The sequence below is a fragment of the Stomoxys calcitrans genome, chromosome 3 (genome assembly GCF_963082655.1).
Source record: "Stomoxys calcitrans chromosome 3, idStoCalc2.1, whole genome shotgun sequence".
Classification (NCBI taxonomy): Eukaryota; Metazoa; Arthropoda; class Insecta; order Diptera; family Muscidae; genus Stomoxys; species Stomoxys calcitrans.
This window is the reverse complement of record NC_081554.1, coordinates 93,653,799-93,666,611: the sequence shown is the minus strand read 5'-3', so window position 1 is coordinate 93,666,611 and position 12,813 is coordinate 93,653,799. Positions and strand designations below refer to the sequence as shown.

Sequence of the window (12,813 nt, the reverse complement as noted above, 5' to 3'; positions counted from 1 at the left end):
CTTAGACAGCATGTAGTTATGTCTTCGCACTGGTAGGATCTTTGTCTCCTGGTGGAGGTGGTCCACATGAGAACTAAGGAGGCAGCCCGTCGCAGTTCGGAGGGCGGCATTCTGACAGATCTGAATATTATTCCACTGCGTGTCACAAAGCTGACGTGACCACACTGGCGCTGCATAACTTACCACAGACCGGCCAATTGCTTTGTACGTGGTCAACAAGGTTTCTTTGTCTGCACCCCAAGTGCTGCCAGCGAGTGACTTGAGGACCTTGTTTCTACTTTTGACTTTATTGCAGATTGCTGTGGCATGTGGGGAGAAAGTGTAGGAGCTGTCAAATGTGACGCCAAGTATTTTGGGACACTTGATGGTCGGAATCAATTCTCCATCGACCATCACAGTCAGCTCAGAATTCACCTCACGCGTATTTGTAGTGAACAGTGTGGCTGAAGATTTGGTGGCGGATATCTTCAGATTTCTTGCAGCGAAATATGAGGCAAGCTCGTTGAGGTAGACGTTCAACCTATCGCAGATGTCATCAATGGGTGGGGGGCCTGATGCCAAGATCGTACAGTCGTCCGCATATGATACGATCTCTATGCCGTCTGGAGGAGGTGGGATGGAGGATAGGTAGAGGTTAAACAGAGCCGGAGATATCACCCCACCTTGGGGAACTCCCTGTTTCACTCTACGGTGTTTTGACTTCTTATCCCTAAATTCCACAAATGACTGGCGGCCACACAGATAATTCGCGACCCAACGTTTAAGGCCTGGCTGGAGGGACGTGTTGGCGATGTCCTCAAATAATTTGGCATGGTTGACCGTGTCGAATGCCTTCGATAGGTCCAATGCCACGAGGACCGTCCTATCACATGGCCTGGGTTGATTGAAGCCACGGCAAATGTGTGTGGTGATGGCATGCAAAGCTGTTGTTGTGCTGTGCAGTCTCCGAAATCCGTGTTGATGCTCGGCGAATGGAAATTCTCCTACGAGGCTCGGGAGGAGTAATGCCTCAAGTGTCTTAGCCACTGGTGAGAGAAGGGAGATCGGTCTGTACGACTCCCCCAAACTCGGGTCTTTACCAGGCTTCAGTAGCGGGATCACTCTGCCCATTTTCCAGACATCGGGAACTATAAGAGTGTTCAATGACAGGTTAAGGACAGTGGTAAGGTACTCAACTCCAGGTAAATCCAGATTCTTCAGCATCAATGTAGAGATTCCGTCGGGGCCCAACGCCTTGGAAGATTTGGCGCCACGGATGACATTCGTAACTTCGCCCACGGTAAATTGTGATGGCTGTTCATCGGCTCGGAGACCACGAATACGGCGAATGGCTCTCCTCCTTGCCCTGTCTCTCTCGGGATGCACGATAAATTGACGGTTGAACAACCTGGCGCATCTCTTCGGATCAGTCACGGTTAACTCGCCAAAAGTGACTGAGGTCCTGTCGTCCCGTCTACCGGGGTTCGAGAGAGACTTAACAGTGGCCCACAATTTGCCTGCACCGGTGCCTAAGTTACATTGCTCCAAGTGTTCCAGCCACAAATTCCGCTTATGTTCGTTGACTACCCTGTTTATTTCCCGATTCAGCTCGCTGATTCTGGGGTTAGCGGGGTCCATAGCACGAATCCCATATATGCCGAACCTGAACGGCGTGTTCCATAGTGACACCATATAGTAGAGAAGTTTTAACATGACAGGATACCTCACAAATGTTGCCAGCACTAGTAAAGCTGCCATTAGACGATAAGACATGTCATATGTACAATAATTTCAAAAACAGCAACTCTAGAAGTTGTACACATCGTGTGATACGATTTTTCGTTCGTATTTTTTAATATGATAAATCGATTTCGGAATATATATGCAACTTTTTCGATTAAATCGAGCTTTTATTTCATCGAAAATACAAGTAGATACATAGTTTATAAAAAAAATTACAATACATATGAGAATACATGCCGATTACAGTGCGCTCTATTCGTATTCGACGTACTTAAGACAAGTCTTATGAATAAAGAAAGTGACAGCTCATATAACATGTTTTATCGTCTAATGGCGGCTTAAGGGAATAACCACCGCTGAAAATATTTCTGATGTTCACGCCGGGGTTTGAACCCAGGCGTTCGGCGCTATAGGCGGACATGCTAACCCCTGCTTCCTGCGGTGACCTCCAATTGAATTACATACTGTTATTTAATGGCCAAAAAAAGGAATATTGGAGGAAAGATATACATGGGAGCTATGTCTAAATGTGAACCAATTTTGATAAAATTTTCCACTGAGACATCAAAAATAAGTTCTCATACCAAATTTTGTAATGATAGGACTGACGACATATCGGATGAAAGATATATATGGAACCTTTATCTAAATTTGATTCGATTTAGATAAAATTTTGAATAATTATCATGCTAATTTTTGAAAAGATCGGAGCAAATTTTTAGCTTTTTAGCCATAATAGTGCATATCGGATGAAAGATATGAATGAAATTTTGAGCACATATTGCATTAAATAGAAGATCTTATGCAAAATTTTGAAAAGATCGTAGCACAGATATGGCTATTGCAGACATAATAGAACATATCTGATAAAAGCTATATCTAAATCTGAAGCGATATTTCCCAAAATCATTTGTAAAATTTTTTTTTGATAAGAAGTACAAATTCACTTAGTTTGGAAACGCTGCCTAAATTGTATATAATTATTGTCGAAAATTTTCAATTTCCGCCCATAGTGCACTGCAATGGAATCCTGCCTGTATTTTTTCTGCGCTCTTCTTGAAAGCTCTTCCGGAATTACTACAAATTAACCATTTTAAGACAAATAAGATGTCCCTTGAGGATTTTGAAAATCTTACAAGCATAAAATAATAAACTCTAAGATTTTGGGAAAATAACATTTGATGTAAGGAAAGCCATAATAAGAAACAACATTTTCGCCTTTGTTATGAAAACGAAATAAATTTATCGCCTCTTAAAAGATTTTTCGAAAGGAAACTGTCAAACATTAATTTTACTTGCCATCCTAATACAAAAACAAAAATGTTTCAAAGAGTTTTCTTTGGAAAGCAGCCTTATTTTCAAGTGTTTTTTTGGGCTCACCTTATCAATTGGGAGTCATATTTTCCGTTCAATTCGGTTTTTTTTAAGCCAGACAATTGAGGACCCTGTTTCCATTGCACTGCCTATCGTTTGTCCAGTGTTACAATGAACTCTTATGAATCATTAATTTTGCCATATTTTGTTTAAAAATTCATAATTTACAAAGAGATGTTTTTTGTGATATTTTCTTGCCTTGCTTTCCACTCTCTCGGCCTTTGGTTGGGAGACTTCCACTTCATGCTATTTGTTTCCTACTTTCGTTTGTCTATTTGTTTTATTTTTTTGCAATTCATAAAAAAACATACTTTTACAGAATTGTCATTCGTTTCAATTGAAAGGATGCTATTTTTGATAAGCATGCAGGCTGAGCAGAGAAAAGAAGGAAACAAAAAATACTTTTCAGTTTCATATCTGGCTTATGTTTTACTTTCACGCAGCCGACTTTCCATTTGTTCTGGTGCCATTGAATAGAATGTCGAGGCAAGGCGTAGAGAGGCACAGACAATAATTCACGGAAAAGCCGACAACTAGAAGATACATAAATGCTGGCAGCAGACACATTGAATTCCATGACCGGATTTTTTTTTAATCAAAAGGAAATGGTGGCCATGTTGAGATTTTCACTTTCCTGATTGGTTCTAATGAAGGAAAAAATAAGCATACGTTGATGTATGAAGTGGTCAAAAGCTTTTACAAACTGCAAGTATACACTGAGAAAATGTTTGTGCCAACTTAAGATTTCAATCGAAGATAAAGAAGTAAAGTTAAAGATATAAAATTCTGCAACTAAATAAAGAGAGTGCTTTTAATGAATGAATTTTAACTTGATTGGAAGGAGTGTTCATCTTAAATGGTGTTCTTATAAATATTTAACTTTGGGTCCTAACAAATACCAAAGTCTTTTAATGCAGGTCAGAACGTCGTTAAAGGTCAGGAAATTGATTTGGAAAAAAAAGGAAAACATTGCTCCTTGCTCCAAAAAAGATTCAAAGACTATTGAGGAAAGCAACACATACAGGTAACGAAATACAAGTAGGGTGCATTGCTTACCCTCACCACAGGGTAGGGTAGTACTAACATTAATAAGCGGGGCAAAGCACTGGTGGAATTCATGAATACTAACCAAAGTCCTGCACAAAACTTGGTGACTGTTATTGCTGAACTCGTGAACACTGAACCCACATGATGTTGTATATCAAGACTACTAAAGAGTGACACTGAAGATAGAGTAAAACGAACAAGTTACTGTTAAGTAGATGATTTCTAGCAAACTTCTTAGATATTGTGGTAGTCGTTGGGCAAAGCAAAAATTGTAAATTTTGCCCATGAACATCCCATTAAGGAACAGGGGCAAACTTCTCACATATCAATGAGTGCAGTCCGATTCAAGTTTAAGCTCAATGATAAGGGGCCTCCTTCTTATAGCCGAGTCCGAACGGCGAGCCGCAGTGCGACACCTCTTTGGAGAGAAGTTTTACATGGTATAGTACCTCACAAATGTCGCCTGCATTAGGAGGGGAAAACCACTGCTGAAATTTTTTTCTGATGTTCTATATATGTATATATATATATATATATATATATATATATATATATATATGACAGCTATATCTAAATCTGAACTGATTTTTATGAAATTCACCAATAACGTTGAAAATGATTAGAAGATCTTTCCTGCCGAATTTCTGGAGAATCGGTTAACAAATGAGCACTTAATTGCAATATTTCTCAAAATCGGACAAACATATACATGTTAGCCATATCTAAATCTAAACCGATTTCGAGAAAACTCTATTAATATTGTGAAAGTCGTCGAGGAAAGCATTGTACAAAATTTTGGGAAGATTGGTCAATAAATGCGCTTGCAGTGGGTCTAGGAGTACAAATCGGACGATATTTATATATATGAGAGCTAGCCAGTAATATTGAGAGTCATTAGAAAATCCTGCCTGCTACATTTCGAGGGAATTGATTAACAAATGACCATTTTATTACATTATTACTGCAAATCGGACGAACATATATATAAGAGCTATATCTAAATCTGAACCGATTTTTTCAATTTCAATATGCTTCATCTCTAGGCTGAAAAACATGCCTGTACCAAACTTGAAAATGATCGGATGAAAACTGCGACCTGGGTGTTACAAACAAATGCACTAAGTTATAATACCCTGTACCACAGTAGTGGCTTTTGCCACACTAATCACGTTGCCCTCGTACAAATTTCGTACTACGAAAGAAAGAAAAATAGTACTTTTTCTGAAGCAAAATGTATCCGAATACATGCATTGTACACCATGCACTCACTGAAATCCGAATCAATCTTTCTTCTTGCTGAAGGGCTCATTTTATGCATTCACTAATCTCGTAACATGGTGTCATGTTTATCTGTTTGAGTCAGTTCTCAAAGGTCTCATACAATGTTGTATTTTTTAACAGAGTTCAGTTCTTGAAATACTCTATGATTGTTAGTGTGTCTTGAAAGCAGAAATGAATGGTCTTGCGCAAGCCTTTGATACTAGCACAGTAACCTTAGGAACCGGGTGGCCAAGTTGGTAGCGCGCTTGGATTGCCAGAGTGGGGGTCGTGGGTTTGATTCCCACCAAAGGTCTTGATCTGGTAGAGAAAGAGAGGGGCGCTTGTTGGCAGGCTTCCTAATGTTGGTGACTTTGGCATTTCGAAAATCTGTTCGAGGATAGTGCTCAAAAACTCCTACAAAAAAGCGCACTTGAAGTCTTCTATATAATTATAATATCTTTTCTGGTCTTGTGGATTTTCGACTTTTAAATTTTTTTGGAACTTTGGCCGAGACAGGCAACTTATGATCACAATAACACAGCGGATGTGATAACCTTACAAAATTTTAAAGAGTTATCTCTTACCGAGGCCACCGTAGCGCAGAGGTTAGCATGTCCGCCTATGACGCTGAACGTCTGGGTTCGAATCCTGGCGAGACCATCAGAAAAAATTTTCAGCGGTGGTTTTCCCCTCTTAATGCTGGCAACATTTGTGAGGTACTATGCCATGTAAAACTTCTCTCCAAAGAGGTGACGCACTGCGGCACGCCGTTCGGACTCGGCTATAAAAAGGAGGCCCCTTATCATTGAGCTTAAACTTGAATCGGACTGTACTCATTGATATGTGAGAAGTTTGTCGCTGTTCCTTAGTGTAATGTTCATGGGCAAAATTTGTATTTGTATTTGTTATCTCTAACCGTTCTCAAACGGCGGTTTCCTTACTAGTTTCGATTCCAACGCACAATGGCATAGTGCGTTGAAGCATTATCTGTCATTGCCCCGCTTTCGGTGCTGATATCCTGATATCCGACCTAAATATTGTCCAGATCAGACTATATTTAGATATAGCTTTATTACCTGATTTCGCTGAAATTCGAAACACTGAGTAGGTTAAGACCTCTCAACATCCGACCTAAATATGGTTCTGATCGGACTATATTTGGCTGTTATATAGACCGATCTGCCGATAAGGGGACTGAAGCCCAAAAAGCTCAATTTTTAAACCGATTTAGCTGAAATTTGAAACAGTGCGTTTTTCTGAGCCTGACGATATCCGACCTTAATATGGTTCAGATCGGTTTATAATTGGATATATCTGCTCAAAAGACCAATACGTTTAGACCACTCAATGTCCGTGCCGAATTTGGGTGCTGTTATCCAATTTTCACCGGATTGTGACGAAATGGGGTTTAGATATATACCCGAGGTGGTGGGTATCCAAAGTTCGGCCCGGCCGAACTTAATGCCTTTTTACTTGTTCAAACTAATCTTACCTAGATGTTATACTACATTACATCCCATGGCAGCCGGTTGCACATTTCGGATTGACCCAATGGAATTCTTCATTGGCAAGGGCTACCGCCTCAGTGTACCACACACTGCAGCAATAGCAACAACTACTACAGTCAAAATTATGATAGAAACATAATGTGGAGACTAAAAATGCTTTTGGTCGCAATTGAATTCTAACCACAGCCTTACTACTATCATTCACATAATTCACAAACAATTATAAAATTTAAAAACAATTCGTAAAATTTTAAGTATGGTTTCGTATTAATGAAAACCGAGACTTGTGTCTGAATTCCGATTACTGCCGGTTTGCTCAGGAAAAACACATCAGGATTAACTATTTGGTAATGCCCGGCTAAGCTGCTTCTCACGAAGACCACCAACTGTCTGACAAGGCATTGAACAGACATTAAACAAAATGAAAAATTCGATAAAGTTGTTTTGATAAAAAACACATTAAGAGGCGTCAAACTTTAATTGCAGCGCTGCTCATAAAGCGTTCGACACTCCACAGACAAGCAAACATTGTGGGTATTTTTAGTTGTTGTTGTTGTAGTTATTACATAGTAAAAATGAAAAAATTAATGTAATAAAAAAATCAAAAACAAAAAAATTTGCCACGTAAAAAGTGAATGTCTTTGAAAGGAAGGCAGTGAGTGCTGTTTACAACGTTGAGTGAGTGGGAAACTCAGGGAGGCGAAAAAACTGTGAAAAAAAAAAACAAATCAAAGCCATTTAATAATGGCAATAAAAAGCTACAACTCCATCAATAATCACTGAATGCCAGAGAAAGAAGCCAGCATAGGTAGCTTCCAATGTGAAAAGTGGAAATTTTCTTCAGTTTTCTTAGCGCAGCGTAAAGAGATAGCGAAACTCAATTGGATCTTGGCCGTTATAAAATTAAGAAATTATTTTTATTAAATGATGGCTACAATTAAGATGGAAAGAAAACAAGTCATTGCTCAAGTGGTTGTGTGTGTGTGATTTTTGTGTCACATACCATAAAACAAATGGTGGCAATTATAGCACAAAACTAATTAATAACTGAGCTCGGGCTGAAAAAGTCTTATCTTCATACTTGTCGGGTATATATAAAAGAAACGTTTAAATGTTTTACCATTTGATATAAACATAAGAGAGGCAGAAACTCAAATTAGGTTGGATTTTTACACGAGACATTATGCAGAAATTTATAATTTTTTTTTATATAAGCACATGACACCAACACATTGTCAATTCCATGGCAGCCGGTTGTACGTACCGGATTGAACAGATGGAGTTCTTCATCGGCAAGGGCTACCACCTCAGTGTATAACACATTGCTACAACAGCAACAATATTTTCTGTCAGAAGGTAGGTTAGGTTAGGTTTAGGTAGCAGTCTGCCATCAGACTCCATTGACTCCATTGTGATACTACAGGAACAGAAGAAGGAATATGCCTTCTTGTTCCTACCGTTGAACCATCCATTTCGATTTAAAAAGACTAATAACTTGCGAATGTTCACATCCGCTTAATCAGACAGGTTCTCAAAGAAATAAGAAGCTAAAGTGGAACACCTTCTAACTGCTAGTGCGGGACACACACACAGAAGGTGTTCTATAGTCTCTTCCTGTCAGGTTAGGTTAGGTCAGGTTGAAAAGAGGGTGTAGATTTTAATCAGCCTCATGCCACTATGGACACAAAGTGTGGTGTTTTTAAACAAGACCGGCAGGACAAGTTATGAGGAACCAAAACTCCATAGACTTATAAGCCTTAAGTCCTTTGTACTCAAGAGGGGGTACCATACGAATCGCTCAGCGATATGCTTAGACCAGTTCCGGATTGCCTCGATCCTAAGATACTGGATTAGACATATGCTAAGGAACAGGTGGCCAAATTGTGGGATAGGGATAAGGTGGCATAGGGCCCTGTTATTGCCCTGTTATATGCGACCATCACAAATAGCCGACAGCGGTACAAGAAGAGAAATCTGTTAGTGAAAACAGCAAAAATGTGTGCTGTGACACCAGAGTCTTTAATCTGCCGCATGTGGCATAACATTGAGCTATTGGGTTGCCCAAAAAGTAATTGCGGATTTTTCATATAGTCGGCGTTGACAAATTTTTTCACAACTTGTGACTCTGTTATTGCATTGCTTTAGAAAAAAAGGGTAAAAAAGTATATTTGATTAAAGTTCATTCTAAGTTTTATTAAAAATGCATTTACTTTCTTTTAAAAAATCCGCAATTACTTTTTGGGCATCCCAATAAAATATGTGTAACATTGGCCACAGACTACTACTACTGTTAAAATGCCCTAGGTAGTAAGGACCAAATTCTAAGCTTGATATGATAAAAGACGTATACTATACACATTAAATAAAATTACATTATGTGTGTTAAATGTACCTTATTCTATTTAGTTCACAATGATTGATTATTGTACGTACCTGCAAAGAGAAAATAAGATAAGCATTATTAACATGATCATAGGGACGAAAAATTTATATTTTCTTTAAATTTATATGAAATAGTTTGGATTACTCTGATAGCTCCCCCAAAAATTCGTTTGGATTGAGAGATCAGAACCCATTACATATGAACCTTAGCTAAAGTACAAATTATCGGTTGATGTTATGCCAACCATAATACGTCCTCGGACTGGGTTCAGACAGCTGGATCAGCTGAACCGATTTTCTTGATGTAATAATGGTCTTGGTCTGGATGTAATAATAGGCTTTATAATATTTAATTGCCCCAAACACCATACAATGGTGTTTGTGGTGATAATGCGAAATTTGTAACAGTATTTGGGGCCAGACTCCCAAAATGTGCCCAACGGATATTCCCATCGGGGTAATATGTGACTCAATTGAAAGGTATTCGGGTGTAGGGCAAAAACTTGTGTACCAATCTCGAAGCCAAGCGGGACCCGCAATAAAATATGTAGACCTTTCGAGACAATATGAGACTCAAATCAAAGGTTATCAGAAAGAAAAAACGAACCAGATATTAGAATTAGGCACCAAGTGGCAGGGCAGCCGGTCGGCCGGAACAATATGGGACTCAAATGAAAGGAGTTTGAAAGAAGGATATGAATCCGTTAGTAATGTTAAGGACCAAATGTCGGACGGTGACCATAAATCCCCAAAACGGATATGCAGACCGACCGGGACAATATGGGACTTTAATGAAAGGAGTTTGGGATTACAATCTGATAACCGAATTTGGTAACAAGTATTGTGGGCATGCTTTTGCTTGTTTGTAATGCGATCTCGGTGGGGACGGCACGAGCATTACGCTTATGCGGACGAAGTCGTGCTGCTGGTCCGAGGCAAGTTTCTGACAACGATCAGCTAGATCATGGAAGCGTCACTGAGGACCAACCAAGGGAAGATGGAGCTGGTGCTCTTTACGCGTAGATATAAGATACCGGAATTCAGACTCCCGTCCTTGGACGGGGTCACCCTGCGACTGTCGAAGGAGGCGAAGTACCTTGGCATAATCCTCGATTTGAAACTGTCCTGGAAGAGGAACATTGAGGAAAGAAGCTGTAATTCACTGTGCGCATTTTACTCCTGCAGAAGGATGTTCCGTAGGAAGTGGGGGGTGACTCCCAAGATGATTTACTGTACTGGCATATGAATCACTGGTATGGTGGGACGCCGTAGGAAAGAGGACAAGTGCAAAGGAGTTCGAGAAAGTCCAGAGACTGGCCTGCGTCGAGATCTCAGGGACGCTGTAATCCGCACCGTAGACAGGCCTGGAGGCCATGCAGCCCATTGGGGCCTATATATGGAAGTGCGCCGCCAGGGTCGCGCTTAGGCTGAGAGGGCTCGGCATGCTGAAGGAGGATGGTTGCTGCCACAGTTCAATTTTGGGTGTTATGGATACGGAGGGTAGACTGAGGAGGATCTCCGACTACCTGGCACCAGTGCCGACTGGAGTGAGTGGACTCGCGATTCGTTTTCCTAAGAGGGATGAATGGAGGGCGGATTGTGTACTTGAGGAGGATGAGACCTCGATCTACACACATGGCTACAAGATGGAGGCAGGGACTGGATTGGGGGTCTTCTCTGATGCACTCAATATCAGTATGACTCTAAGACTGCCGGACGAGTGCACGGTCTTTCAGGCAGAGGTCTGTGCCATTGCAGTAACCGCAAGAGAAATCCTGGCAAGGGGCCTACCGCCCTCGAAACTCAGAATTTATGTGATGAGTGGCGGAATGTTTTGAATCCCTGGATAGACTCCGGGCCCACCATGTGACGCTGACATGGGTTCCTGGGCATGAGGGGATTCCAGGAAATGAGAGGGCGGACGAGTGCACCAAGAGGAGTTCTTCTGCGTCGGGCGGACCAGTCATCGGTCTTGCTTACGTGACATTTGTTGACACAGTTGAAATGGTTGTAAAGCACCATGATCCATTTTACATCTCCTGAAATCGCGATACAGGAAACCAGTCAAATGCTTCTAGCAACTACACACCTTTTGCTGTTTTTGCTATGCTATTCTTTGAATAGAAAGCATTAAACAATGGTCTAAAGCCGGAGAATATCCTGCAATGGAATATTAACAAAAAATATTTTGTTCATATTTTTTGCATTTTGAACTCAAACTTTAGAAATAAAACCATAAAATATGTCTTTCCCCCCAAAAGAAGAGAAAATAATTTGTTTCCTCCTAATACTAAATCACTTACATCTCTTCATGGTTGATATTTAATTAAAGCTTCATAAAACTCAAAATGATTTCAGAGGCAAATGAAATTTATTACAACACTTGTGACCCACATGACCACATTAAGAGTTCGCTGCTGAAGAGATTTTCAACTCGCCTATACCAAAGTGCATTGCCACAAGCATTAGTTTTACACAAAAAACAATCCTCAATTGGTTCAATAGCATACCCCCTCTCGCTCTTATAAAAAAAAAAACTTTTCAAATTAAAGCTCTTCCCCATCACCATCAATTAAAAGTTAATAAATTTCCATAATGAAAATTACAAAAGAATTACTTTTGCAATTTGAAGCAGCTCAAGCTAACTCAAAACCGAACTTACTTTGTCTGTTCGTTCATAATTTAGCGGCCTGGATGAAACTTTGTGCACCATTGGTACGGTTGGATATTCAAAAGCAGCCTGCATCAGATGAGCTGGAGCGCTGAAGGGAGTATTTAAGGCTGATGTTGATACCGATCTCTGTGGGCCATAACCAAAGGGGGAGTTGTTGGTCAGAGGTGTTATACGCCTCATTGTTGGATTATGGTGATTGGAATACATTGTTGCGACTTTGCAGTTGTAGGGCGGGAGAAGGGAGGGATGATTGTTATTGTTGTCAGTAAAACATAACACTTTCAATAACAGATTTCACTGAATTGCATGGAATCACTTTTTATGTTGCTTAGCCGCTGTTGTTATTGAATTTCTTTTTTCTTCCATGGACTTTCTTTTTTTCTTTGTCGTTGTTGTTGGTTGCATAAATTTGTCATAATTATTAGTTGCTGTTGTTGTTGTTCACATTTTCACAGGTTTTCATTGTCGCCTCTTATTGTTATTATATTGTTAGTTCGAGCCTAATTGAGCCCATGGGGTAGGGAAGAGAACCTAGTCGATTATTCTATTTTAGCGGGTGGCTTTACTCGCTTGGCGATTAGAAGCCGTAAATTACGGTTGTCGAATTTGCTTGCTGTTGTTTGTTGTGTTGATAGAATCTCACCGGAAATGATTTAATACTCACATAATGAATGAGACCTAAGCGACAGTCGAGGCAGGCACACCGCAAAAACTCAGAGAATATGTGTTTGGACAAGCGACCTCACTACATGGAATACAACATTTGTGTGTTAAACTAAATTGTTATGGATGGGACTTTGCTTTTGGGTGTAGTAAAATTCAAGAATATATATTTCAGAAAGAACT

General features: G+C 40.0%; 1 protein-coding gene across 6 annotated transcripts in view; it reads right to left on the bottom strand.

The window, feature by feature from the left end:
* LOC106084052 (mitogen-activated protein kinase-binding protein 1) overlaps positions 1–12,813 on the bottom strand; it is a 318,040-nt gene that overhangs the window by 259,904 nt on the left and 45,323 nt on the right. For 5 of the 6 annotated variants that reach the window (XM_059364412.1, XM_059364413.1, XM_013247482.2 and 2 more), the window contains one exon: positions 11,956–12,498. The exons of the other annotated variant lie outside the window; for it this stretch is intronic. In XM_059364412.1, the coding sequence (XP_059220395.1) occupies positions 11,956–12,174 (219 nt within the window). In that variant the 5' untranslated portion in view covers positions 12,175–12,498. Of the gene's footprint in view, positions 1–11,955; positions 12,499–12,813 lie in introns of those variants that run through there. 6 annotated transcript variants of the gene reach the window in all.